General features: G+C 39.2%; 1 protein-coding gene across 4 annotated transcripts; it reads left to right on the plus strand.

Annotated features, from left to right (window-relative positions):
• Positions 1-444: 444 nt before the first annotated feature.
• BZW1 (basic leucine zipper and W2 domains 1) lies at positions 445-12908 on the plus strand. Of its 4 annotated transcripts, none has more exons than XM_069577971.1 (12): positions 445-594; positions 1777-1850; positions 3805-3981; positions 5605-5699; positions 6328-6393; positions 6988-7123; positions 7835-7944; positions 8103-8273; positions 8663-8809; positions 9346-9484; positions 10501-10623; positions 11232-12908. In XM_069577971.1, the coding sequence occupies exons 2-12, from the start codon at positions 1787-1789 to the stop codon at positions 11261-11263; spliced, it is 1260 nt and encodes a 419-aa protein (XP_069434072.1). In that variant the 5' UTR covers positions 445-594; positions 1777-1786; the 3' UTR covers positions 11264-12908. The 4 variants fall into 4 exon arrangements, with proteins under 4 accessions (XP_069434072.1, XP_069434073.1, XP_069434071.1 ...); XM_069577972.1 differs by having other exon boundaries at positions 473-594; positions 1757-1850; XM_069577970.1 differs by having other exon boundaries at positions 520-739.
• Positions 12909-13305: the final 397 nt, after the last annotated feature.

Genomic DNA, 13305 nt, shown 5'->3' on the forward strand with positions numbered 1-13305 from the left:
TTAGCCTGTGCAAGCTCTTTCCAACTTCAGCCAGAGAAGAGGCCAGAAAAGAACTCCTTACTAAACTCCGCTCCCACCCACGAACGTCCCGGGCGTCCCCAGCCTTCCGGCTTCAACTTCCGGCGCAGGGGGAGGGTGTGGGAGGGGGAGTGGGTGGAAGGGTCGGTGCGGAAGGGACTTGGGACGGACGTATCCAACTTCCTCGGCACCGGCGGGGGTGGCGGGGGGATATTCGTTCTCCCAACCCCCTCCAGGTGCTGACTAAGAGGCCGGAGGACACGGCGGTGGAAGAAAGATGGGCTAGTCTAGTCTAGTGTCCGGGAAATCGGGAACCCAATAAAAGAATAAAGAATCTTTGAAAATCACGTTCGCTTCCTTTCCTACCCCAGGCCGCTGAGCCGTGATCCAGGAGGGGTGGAGAAGGGTGGGTAGGGCACCGGAGGAAGAAATCTCGCGATAGGAGACCGGCCGGGGCGGGGGTGGCACCTCTTCCCTCCTCCTCCTCCTCGCGTTAGTTCCGGTAGCAGAGGAGACACCGCCGCAGTTGCTGCCACCTCCGGGGTTTCTGGCTCTTTTCTCATCGCCTTAAATTCGGTGAGACGCGGGGCTTGCTCATCTCGGGCCGAGATTGCGGGCTCTAGTTGTTGGGTAGAGGGTGAGGGAGCCGGTGAGTCCTTTGCGGCCGGATTTGGATGGGCCCGGGCGGAGGCCGCCGCATGAAGCCGGACCAGATCTCGAGGTTGGATTCAGGGGTCGGAGCCGCTGCTCCAGCGGGGAGATCGAGAGGCGGCTGCCCGGGCCGGAACGCGGGGCGCGGTGTGCCCCGCGGCTCCACGGACGGAGGCAGTGGGCGAGGCAGGCCCTCGTCCAGCCCTGTCCGGCCTGGGTAACAAAGCCGCCGCGGCCTCTGTTGGGTGATGTACGCGTGGGGGGTTCCGGCGGGCGGGGCGGAGGGGCCGCCACCACCACTGCGGCCGCCTCCACCGCCGCTGCTTTCGCTGGAGGGCGGGCGGATGTACGGGGCGGCGGGGCCCCCGGCGCGAAGCGCCTCGGCGCCTTTGGTCCGCTCGTTGCGGCGGCCGCCACCGCCGACCACGGGGTCAGTGGAGAAGGGGCTGCGGGCGAGGAGCAGCCCTTGGGCGGGGTGTGGATTATCCGTCGCTGGGCTGGAGGCCCGGGAAGGGTTGAATGGGGAGACACGTGCCCGGGCATGAGGCTTGCCTTGTAAGGGATGGGGCGGAGGAGGCTAGGCCCGCTCTCAGCCACTTTTTGCCGGCTGGAGTGGTGCAAGCGACCGCTACGGTCCCGGGCACGACTTGAGGGTAGGGTAGTGCTGCCCTCGGATGAAGGGATTAGCCTTCTGATAGCGTCTTTAAGTTGACATACATGTTTTGGATACCTGCTGATCACGGTGGTCGTTTCTGTTAGCCCTCTGTGGTGCTCAGAGTAGTGGAAGATGAAGGCGAATTTAAACAGGAACGAGGAGGAGACCGCTTATGATGGGTGGTTTGCCACTAGTCGCAGTGGCGCTGTGAAGTCATTTAAAAGTGGCCTTCACATTTCATCTTTAAAGAGGTTTTTGTAGGGAGAAATGCAGGTTTTGAACTTACATTTAATCAAGCAAAGGTAATTCTTTGTGCCCGTCCCAGGTCTATTGCTAGGCTGAAAGTGTATGTTCTATGTAGTTTATCCGTGGCTAGGCCAAGGTTTGATGGTTTGTTTTTAAAATGGATGTTATGGCACTGATATTTTTAAGGCCTTATTTTCCCCCCTTAGGGTGTCTTTTATGAATAATCAAAAGCAGCAAAAGCCAACGCTATCAGGCCAGCGTTTTAAAACCAGAAAAAGAGGTAAATATTTATATTTTAATATCTTCTCTTCAGACCTCCAGAATAACTTATATCTTGGTTCCTCTGGCAGGCTATTGCTTAGTATTAAAACTTAAAGGGAAACTACCAGAAAGGAGCTTGAATTTGTAGTTGATTGCCATTACAGATATAGCCTTACTGTTTCTACTGCCTTTAAGATTTGTGATATCAACATAGATATATCTAAGCAGGCTAGTAATGGTCTTTATTGTGAACATACAGTGACTCTAAACAAAAAAAAGTATGGACTTCAGGGCTTCATTTTCACTCGCTAAATTTCATTTAAGCAAGATTTTGCTTGAGAGAAAAGGTCAGTTTATAAAAGGAGAACTCCTAATGTGATTACTAGTTTCATCCAAGCTATGTGAACATTTGTGAGAGAAAAATCAGACTTTAACCCATGGAAGTTAATTATGGAACAGAGTTCACATTGCACTGTCTTTTGAAACTATTTCCTCACAGACTTAGGTTTTTGTTTTAAAGCACAAAAATTGCATTAACTACTTGTATTTTATTAGATACTTTGGTGAATATTGAATACTGTAGCAACTCCCGATACAAAGTTAAATGAGATGTGGTCTCAGATATATTTTGTCTTAGCTTTAATGTTTTACCCCTAAACTTTTCAATGTTATTGCTCAAAAGTACATATTGACCTTATCTTACAGGAAACTTTTAGGAAATAAAGAACTGGGTTGGCTACTGGTTATAAATTATGTTTTTCAACCCTGAGTGGCAGACACTTTGAGATATATATTACAGAATCTTTTTATAATTTCTAATTGTAGCCTGCCGCCTTACAGCAGGGAACGAGTGTTTTGATTCTAGTCTTTGAAGATTCATTAAGTTTTAGGCCAGTAAATTTTCTCAAGAGGAAGAATAGTTGGGAACCAGAACAATTCTATCATGGAAAAGCCTGTATATGTTATCTGGTATAATACATTATTTAGTAGTTTTAGTATTGTTGTTAGTATCAGGAAGATATGTCACTTCCCCAGTTGCAGGTTGAGATTACTCATGGTCTCTTAATTCTTAATAATTGGATCCTGATTTGCCTGGGACTGAATAGAGTTCCCAGGACATAGGCCTTTCAGTGTTGCAAACAAGGAAAGTCCTAGGCAAACTTTGGTCACCCTAGTGCTATGTTGAAATTAAGACATCTAACCTAGATAGGGAGATCAAAGGCTACCCTGGAGTGTGTGACGGCAGCACAGTAAAGGCCGGGTATATACCCAAGGCACTGTTGAGTGTGCTTTCTATTTTATTTATGTCATTTCATATTCAGAACAACTTCATGAGATGGATCCTACTCTTAATCACCGTTTACCTCAGGAACATTCAGACATGAAGAATGCACCAAGTTGCTCAACTTCAGATAGCAAAGTGCTGATCTCAGTTTAAATCAGGCAGTTTAAATCCAGAGCCCCTACTCATAACTGCAAGTATTAGAGTGTTTTGTTTTGTTTTTTTTTTTTCTTTTTAAGTAGAAAGTGATATGGTCATCTAAAGAAAATCAAGAGGTGTCCCTACTTAGACAAAATTTCACTCAGGAATAAAGTTTACCTGAAGTATAGAAGATACCCTGAATTTCACACATTCCAGGTGGAAATTGTCTCCTAGCAGTAGGAACACACCAGCTCATTTAGGTCACTTGGGAGACCTGCGTGAAAAAATAGAGAGAAGCCATACACTTCTTGTGATAGGCAGTCCTGCCCTGCACTCGCAGAGGTGCAACTTGCAAAGGATATGTGTTTAGTCTCCTGTTGTGTTTGCTTGTGTTACAGGTCTTAGGCAATTAAATAGCATTTGTTTTTTCCAGATATTGAAATAAGTGAAATGGTAATGAATGTGGTTAACTTACTCAGTAGTTACAGCTTCATAAGGCAGTGGTTTCATGCCCTTTTAAAACTTAAATGTTTTGGGGTTTTCCCTCCAGATGAAAAAGAGAGGTTTGACCCTACTCAGTTTCAAGACTGCATTATTCAAGGCTTAACTGAAACTGGTACTGATTTGGAAGCAGTAGCAAAGTTTCTTGATGCTTCTGGAGCAAAACTTGATTACCGACGATATGCAGAAACACTCTTTGACATTCTGGTGGCTGGCGGAATGCTGGGTAAGTGTCTGGGTCTTGTGGGAAGAGTGTTGTATGGGGATTATGTAAAACCCAGCATATGAACTGTTTGACAGACATATCAAATCAGGATGGCTTTGTTTGTGTTTGTTTTCTTTTTTTCTAACCCCCTTAGGATTTTCACTTTTTTTTTTTTCTTCTCAAATTATAGTAAATTTGCAGATTGCCTTGCTGTGTATAGCTTTATATTTGAAATCCATAATAGAATCATAACATTTGGGGAAGACTTTTCAGTCTGATACATAAGTCCCAAAACGTCTGTCATAGGTGATTTTTCCAACTTGTGTGTGCATACTCTCAGTTAATGAAGAAATCCGTATCTCTTGTTCTGTCTTACCAAATACTTTATACAGACAACCCTCTATATCCAAGGTTCCACATCCATGGATTCAACTCAACTGTGGATCAAAAATTTTCCGGGGAGGAGCAGAAAGTTCCAAAAAGCAAAACTTGCATTTTCCATATCCAGCAACTGTTTTTCAGCATGCATTTACATTGTATTTGATATTACATACAACCTAGAGACCATTAAAATATACAGAAGGATAAATGCAGCTTATATACAACTACTATGCCCGTGGTAACCCTGGTTCAATTCCTGGGTTGGGGAGATCCCCTGGAGAAGGGATAGCCTACCCACTCCAGTATTCATGGGCTTCCCTGGTGGCTCAGGTAGTAAAGAATCTGCCTGCAATGCAGGAGACCTGGGTTTGATCCCTGGGTTGGGAAGATCCCCTGGAGGAGGGCATGGCAACCCACTCCAATATTCTGGCCTGGAGAATCCCCAGGGAGAAAGGATCCTGGCGGGTTACAGTCAGTTGGTTCACAAAGAGTCAGACACAACTGAGTGACTAAGCACGCACATTCCCTTTTATATAAGGGACTTGAGTATTGACAGATTTTGGTGTCCACTAGAGTCCTAGAGCCAATTCAGGACAATACTATACCTGAGTCCATAGGATGGCAGAGTTGGACACAACTTAGCAATTGGACAACAAGTAACTGAAGCCTGATTCTGCACTCTTCTATGTATTAGCCACTATCACTTAGAATGTGCCAAGTACAAATTGAGAGGTTCACATACACATTGGATTTTGAAGACAATGTTAAATAGAATAAGACGTCTTAATAACACTTTGAATACTAAAATGGTAATATTTTTGATGTGTTGGGTTAAAATATATCAAAATTAATTTCACTTCTTATTTTTAATGTGGCTGCTAGGAGATTTAGAATTACATTATGTGGCTCCCATTATATTTCTACTCATAGCCCTGCTAGTTTACTCCTGCCCTCACTCTCAGCAGCTCAGGATATCTTAACAGAATCTGCTACTTAGTTATATATCCTCAATTGATGCTGGTAATTTCATTTCCATGGCTCCCTAAAGTATTCCAAAATGTTTTCACAGTAACATTGTATTGAACCTCACACCAGGCTGCTGGAACGAGAACTCTTACTTGTGTACATGCAGAATGGAGGCTTAGAGAGGCTTGCATGTAGTCAAACAGTTGCTCAGTGGTGGAACTGTGAAATCAGAAAGGTTGAAATAATAATTAATTTTAAATGAATGACATTACAATTTTTTTGTAAAATATACTTTAGCCCCAGGTGGTACACTGGCAGATGACATGATGCGTACAGATGTCTGTGTGTTTGCAGCACAAGAAGACCTAGAGACCATGCAAGCATTTGCTCAGGTGAATTAAACTTTACATAATTCAGTTAGCTGTTATCCATCTGGCTAATGTTTAAGGAATAGTCTGCTTTTAAGAGGTTGGTGGCAGAAAGTTGAAGGAATTTGAGCTGAAAGTTTAGAGGTGTTCTTGGTGTACAGTATGATTTGGAAACTTCAAAATGCATTGAAGAAAAAAATTGAATTACTTTTCCTTTTCTTGTTTGTTTTTCTAGAATTAATCCATTTTTTTTTTAAGGAAAAAAAGTCTCATTTAAAAGTTCATACAAGTGCATCTAACCTAGGGGTTGTTGTCTTTGTCATTCAGAAAGTAGAACTATATTTTATGATCTTCTGTTAATATCCTACAGATAGGTAAATGACTTGTATTTGAGCAGGAATTAATTTGTGCTTTGATACTTTGGCAATAAAAGTCTATTGGGGCTGGTAATTAAAGTGTTAACATTATTAGTATATTGTAGGATTTCGGAAAGGACAAGACTTCCTAAGCTGATTAAATATCTAATGAAAGGTTCATTTCTTTGCTGTTCTAGAGATACTGTGGAGAGGTCTTAGTTTCCCTGATTTAGATCTTTTGGGTATCTGACATTTTTACATATGAAGTTATTCAGTTCCTTTATTAATTCTTATAGGTTTTTAACAAGTTAATCAGGCGCTACAAATACCTGGAGAAAGGTTTTGAAGATGAAGTTAAAAAGGTATGAGCAGCAATATCCTTTGTGGAAAACAGAAGGTTGGGGCCAAAGAAGGGGATGTTAAATCCTAATTCTGCCATGGTTTTGAGATAATTTTAGATATTTAGGTGGGCTGTCTTTGAAATGAAGTTTGGAGTATATCATGTAGTTTAATTTGCTGCACACTGTTTCTTAGTTCTGTGTTCAAACAAGTGGCAAAGTGGTAAAAATCCAAGTGGAGTTTGTTCAAAAGTCAGAGTTAACAGATCAGAGCTAAATACCTTGACAAAGAGAAATTTACCATGCTTGCTGTCAGAGTCAGATAGTGTACATATCGGTGCACAGAAAATTTGATAAAGTTAATATTAACTCATTCAGTACTCTCAAAAGCCCTGTGAAGCAAGTTTTATTTTACACATTTACATGTGGACGAGAAGAGACTGCACCAGAGGTTAAGTGTCTTGCCTAAGATTATTCAGCTAGTGAGCATTATAACTGAGATATAAACTTGAGTGATTAGACCTCAGAGCCCATAGTTTTAACCAATATAAAATGCTTTACTGCTTCTTTTTATATAATACAGTTGCTCTTTTAACCCTTGACTATTTACCTTTATAGCTGCTGCTGTTCTTAAAGGGTTTTTCAGAGTCGGAAAGGAACAAGCTGGCTATGTTGACTGGTGTTCTTCTGGCTAATGGAACACTTAATGCATCCATTCTTAATAGCCTTTACAATGAGAATTTGGTTAAAGAAGGTAATCACCCTTTCACAAATGGATAATCTCTAGTTGGCTGAGAGTGGTGTAGATAAGAGCATAAAAGAGGAACTGATATAAAAGTTAGGATATTTGACTTGTGTGATAGTGATAGTTTTTTTAACTAGTATCCTTGAATTTAATTGGTTCATTTTAATTCAGTCATTTAATGTATAACTTTAGCATTTAGACACACACCAAATATCCAGGGTCTAGACAAAATGTGATTGATTGTAAAGTAAAAATAGAAATGCTGTGGAAACCCAAAGAGATTAATTCCAATTGGGAAACTTAGGAACATTTTGAATAGAGAAAATGGGGGAAATGGCAAGCTGAAAAGAAAAACAAGTTCCCTTTTATGATATCCATAGTTAAATTGTTCTGTACAGTAACTGAAAAGCTAACTTGTTTTTTTTACTTTGATTACTGAGTATTTAACATGCCTCAATGTAATTCTCAGAACAACTCTGTCAAATGTAAGAGTTGTCACTCTCATTTTACACATCAGAAAAATCTAACTTAACTAACAGTACACAACTAACAAGTGGCAGAAAAGAGAAATTGAAATGGGTTGGTCAACAGTGGCAGAGGGAAGTTTGGGGATAAAGTGAATAATCCTGTGTGCTGGACCTTCAGAGAGAGGACATGGGGAGACAAAGTCATTGAAACCCAAGAAAGTACTTCTGTTAAATAAGCTCTGTTTTTCTACAGGGGTTTCAGCAGCTTTTGCTGTAAAGCTCTTTAAATCATGGATAAATGAAAAAGATATCAATGCAGTAGCTGCAAGTCTTCGGAAAGTGAGCATGGATAACAGACTGATGGTTTGTGACTTTTCATTCTTCACTTTCTTGACAACACTTAAGGAAAATGTGCCGGCAGCTCTCCCATTTTTAATCTGTGAGGAGAGGGAAAGTGTTTTGTTTTTGTTTTTTTTTTAATGATTTGAAAACCATTTAACCAGATTAAATTCTCATTTCAGGAACTTTTTCCTGCCAATAAACAAAGCGTTGAACACTTCACAAAGTATTTTACTGAGGCAGGCTTGAAGGAGCTTTCAGAATATGTTCGGAATCAGCAAACCATAGGAGCTCGTAAGGAACTCCAGAAAGAACTTCAAGAACAGATGTCCCGTGGTGATCCATTTAAGGATGTAAGTATTTTACCAGAGTGAGTTTTAATAATAGCTGTAGAATGTTATGCTGAGGCTTTGCCTCAGTCTTTTTCATATTTGATGCCTTACATGTGCCCCCAGATCCAAATAGTTGGGGATTTTGTAGGGTGCAGGCCAATAGACAGACCTTTCTGTTTTCGTCATGGGCTTTTCTTAGGTAGTTTGCCTATGTGTAACATAAGGTGTAGAAGTAGAAGTCTATACCTTCTAGTTTTAAAAGTTGTGTGGTTGTATGTGGTCTCCCGGTCATTGCTAGTTGCATGGAAAGGTCTTCATGCTTTTTTGTAAGTTTGATATGTATAGTATCAAACTTAGTTCTGTACTAAATATCATACTTACTTCTGTACGAAATTTGGATTATTTTGCAGATAATTTTGTATGTCAAGGAAGAAATGAAAAAAAACAACATCCCAGAACCCGTTGTCATTGGAATAGTATGGTCCAGCGTAATGAGCACTGTGGAATGGAACAAAAAAGAGGAGCTTGTAGCAGAGCAAGCCATCAAGCACTTGAAGGTATTAGAACTGTGCCTGATAAAATATTACTTTTGTAAGTGGGGATAAGTGCACAGTCAGTGTACTTTTTCCAAAAGGATTTATCATATCCTATGGTTTCTGGAGGTAAACCACCAGTAAGTAGACAAATAACATGTTAAATATTGGTGATAACCTTTTAAAAAGTCTTAACTTGGGCTTTCTGTTGCTCATAGGATAAAAACAAATACATGTTTAAAAGTAGCTTAAACTTGTAATTTGGTGTTTGCTTTTGAAAGAATATTAAAAAATAGGAGGTTTCTCTCTTTTCTCCCTTTAAAATATTAAGATTGTAGTCGCAGTTATCTGGAATTCTTGGTTTAGTATTGCCTCTTTGATTTAAATGCTTAAGGGATTTTTCTGCCTTTAAAAAAAAAAAACTTCCACTAAATAGAATATATAATGATTGTAAAAGATGAGTTGTGGTCTATCTTTTAGGAGTTTGTACTGCATGTACAAATTCAGTACATTCAGCATTGTACTGAATGACTGAATCTTTTCTCCTTTCCCTTTAAAAGCAATACAGCCCTCTACTTGCTGCCTTTACAACTCAAGGTCAGTCTGAGCTGACTCTGTTACTGAAGATTCAGGAGTACTGCTATGACAACATTCATTTCATGAAAGCCTTCCAGAAAATAGTGGTGCTTTTTTATAAAGGTAATTTAAATTTTGAATTTTGTTAATACATTTATTGCAAAGCCTAGAAAACTCAAAATAATTCTAACAAGTAGTTCTCTGAACATCAGCACCCTAAAGTATTTCACTCTAATCATAGGGCTGAGTTGTCTGATATAATTGGATACATTTTTAGTGCATTATTATTAAAACATCTCTAAAGCCTTCTTGAGCCTCAGACTTCACCTGCTGCAGTCCTCTTCCCCAGACAAAAGATTTTCTTGGTTCCCATATTTTAAACCTAGAGGCCTATCTGCATCCCCAGATTTTTTTTTTTTTTAAGCACCCTGTGCTTTGGTGATTATCAACTTGTGGTTAGATTTCCTTAAAGTATCTATACCTCCACTTACTTCCTCCAGATTGTTTAGCAATAAGTCTTTAAAATCCTCATTTAATTCTGGAAAAGTTTATAAATAACTTTTAATTTTATCAATAAAACAGTGGACTTTTAAGTAAAATTACAGTACCACATGTAAAATAATCTTTTGAATTATCTATCAATTATCCCTAATCATTTATCACAAGATTTCTCAACCTTGACACTACTGTTTTGGGCCAGAAAGCTGTTTTGTAGATGAGTGTCCCATGCATTATAGAGTGTTTAACAGCATCCCTGGCATCAGCCAACAGGTACCAGTAGCACATCTCCCCAGCGCAACAACCAGCAACGTCTGCAAACATTGTCTGATGTCCCTAGGGGATCAGGTTGCCTTCAGTTGAGAGAATCACTCTTCAAGTTGATAAAGTTTATTAGTGCATGGTTCTCATTTCATCTTTTCTACTTTTCTTTTAAAAATTAATTTGTTGAAGAAACTAGCTGAGTGTTGAACACAGATTTATTTTGTAAGCAACAAAAATAATTGATTTTACTCCACATTTCAGTAAAAACAAAAATGCTCTGAAGGCATGTGCACCTTAGGGAGTTTCTGACTCTGCCTCAGTTATGGAAGTACTGTATGAATACTCCACAGATGTAAAGGGTGCTCTCTTCTTTACAGCTGAAGTTCTGAGTGAAGAACCCATTCTAAAATGGTATAAAGATGCACACGTTGCCAAGGGGAAGAGTGTCTTCCTTGAGCAAATGAAAAAGTTTGTAGAGTGGCTCAAAAATGCTGAAGAGGGTAAGTCTTTTCATTTGTGCAGTCTGTTTGGTAAAGCCTGAGAACTTATTTTAATGTGGACAAGAATATGTCCATACATGTCATCCTTCGTTCAGATACCATTTTGTACCTAAAGTACAGATTTTTGTTCATTCATGACACACCTCCAAAAACTCATTTACTTTAAGGCAGGGGAGAAAAACTAGACTTCAAGCATTTTGATGACTTGGCCATAATACTAAAGTTCTTAGGAAAATTGAAAATTTTGAGAATGTGTGCATTAGTCAATCACTCATGTCCGACTCTGGAACCCCCTGGGCTATAGCTTCCCAGACTCCTCTGTGCATGGAATTCTCCAGGCAAGAATACTGGAGTTGGGTTGCCGTGCCCTCCGGGGGATCTTCCCAACCCTGGGACTGAACCTGGGTCTCCTGCATTGCAGGTTTATCATCTGAGCCACCAGGGAAGTCCAAATATTCATGAATTTTGAGATTTACAGATGCATACTTTTGGATATCCTCCTCATATGAGTAGATCATTATTAATAAAAAATTTTAAGTAAAGTTATAAATGGAACTTTTATTTTCTGATATTATGTAATGCTTGATTGCACTTTTCCCCTTTTCTAGAATCTGAGTCTGAAGCTGAAGAAGGTGACTGAATTTTGAAACTACACCCTCAGTAAAGCAAACAGGAGTTGTAGATAAAATGTCATGTCTCATGTGTCCTGGTTCTTACATCTTCCTACCTCCCTATATCAAGCATGATATAAGGGCTTTCATGGCAAATTTTATTTTAACTGTTTCTATGGTTACTGGAAATGTTGGATTTAGTTTCTAAAACCATGTTTTAGGTAGCTACAGGAGCTATAGATTTGAATCTGATGTTGCATTAGTCTTTTCAGTTATCTTCTACCTCCTGTATTTTCTACTGTAATAATGTAATTTAAGGCCTTCCACAATGAACAGTTCACTTTATTCCCTGGGTTTTCTATATAAACAGTTTTCAAGATATGATTTGGTTAAAAATAATTTGTTATAAAAATTCTGTTTGCAAATTAAACTGTAAAAGTATCCAGTGTCTCAGAAGGCAATGATTTGTGTGATAATTTGATATGCCCAAAGCCCTGCTCATCAATGAAAACTCTCATATACAGTAATTGAATTCATTAACATGAATCTTGAGTATTTGGACCATTGCTTCCATGTTAACATTTTCTTGGCATTTTTAGCCCCAGATGTACTTGAGCTCAATTGTCTGCTCTCTGATTTTCATTCCCTAAAATGAAGCCATGGAGAACAAACTTGAAAGTAGGGTATTTGGGAAATTGTATGTGGCAGAGGTAATAGGAAGAAAAAAATTAAGCTTTTTCCCATTGAAAAACTTCTGCATTCAGTTTGTTTCTTTCCACACAAAACAAATGAATATTCTTTTCACAAAGCCATTTTCAAACATACCTTGGAAAAAGCCTTGCCATTTAAAGTATTTTACACTTATCCTGCACTTAGATTCGTGAGAGAGGACCAGAAATAGTGCGAGTAAAGCAAATGACTGTACTAAACCCAGAAAATTGTTGAAAGAAAAAAGATCAGCATGTTCTAATTGGGACTCCAAATATAACTCCGTATTGCCTGTTGGCTTAGCGTATTTGTTGTAGAGAGAGAAGTGCGGTGATAATGATGTGTTGCTACTTGGTCATAGTGGACCAGCTTCATTCTCTTCACAGGTTCATTTATGACTCAGCTATCTGGCTGTTAACCTAGTTGCCAGTTTCTTAAATTGCCATGAGCCAAATATCTCTTCTATACAGTTGATCCATTTATTTTAATGGCTGCCTTTTTAATTTCCATCTTTTCTTGCTGCTACCTGTCTTCATATGTAGTCATTAGAAAACAAAGTGTGGCCACGCTTTTTGCTGGAAAGATTTCATGTTGAAAGTAAACACTTTGAAAGTTTTTTGACTGGTGAAAGAAACAAGCTTGGAATAATGCCACGAGAGACTTGAGTGGAAATTGCCTTTTTCAAAGGTGCCATTCTTATGAGCCAAGAATTTGTGTTTAGAAGTTTATCTTAAGGGAATAACATGTAATATAGTTTGAAATAAAGGTATAACCTTATGAAGAAGAGCATTATAATTGATACCGTTGTGAAGGGGGTGAAATTGTTAAATGAATGACTTTTGATAAAGCTTTCATGCACAGGCAAAATGTATTCACTAGGTTTCTACATAGTGATCTGCTTTTACTTTGTAATTTGTAGTCCTCAAAAGACTTTTTAAAAAAAAATAAAGTCCATCCTTACACTTAGGTTTATATAGGTCAGTCTTCTTTTTTTTTTTTTTTAATTTTTGTTTGTAAATTCCATGCTGATACCTAGTGGTAACTGTATGTTATGCGTCAGATGTATCTACTGTGTAACCATTAAACAATTGCTCTTTTCATCCTTATGACTCCCAACTTCACAGAATTCTGATGTAGCAGAAATTACATTAACATTTCTACAACCAAACCATTGCATGTTACTGCAGTACAGAGTGTACCTTGTTTATTATATACTGTGTATAGTGAAAGTGTGTGTAGTTTTCCAGAAAACTACATTATGATCTCTGTCTGATCAGTTTTTTCCTTCATAATGACAAAGTAGTGTTTACTTACTGCAGTATTAACAGTAAGTGGATGTCACCTATGACAGTATAAAGAAAGG

Source organism: Ovis canadensis, chromosome 2 (genome assembly GCF_042477335.2).
Source record: "Ovis canadensis isolate MfBH-ARS-UI-01 breed Bighorn chromosome 2, ARS-UI_OviCan_v2, whole genome shotgun sequence".
NCBI classification, from domain to species: Eukaryota; Metazoa; Chordata; class Mammalia; order Artiodactyla; family Bovidae; genus Ovis; species Ovis canadensis.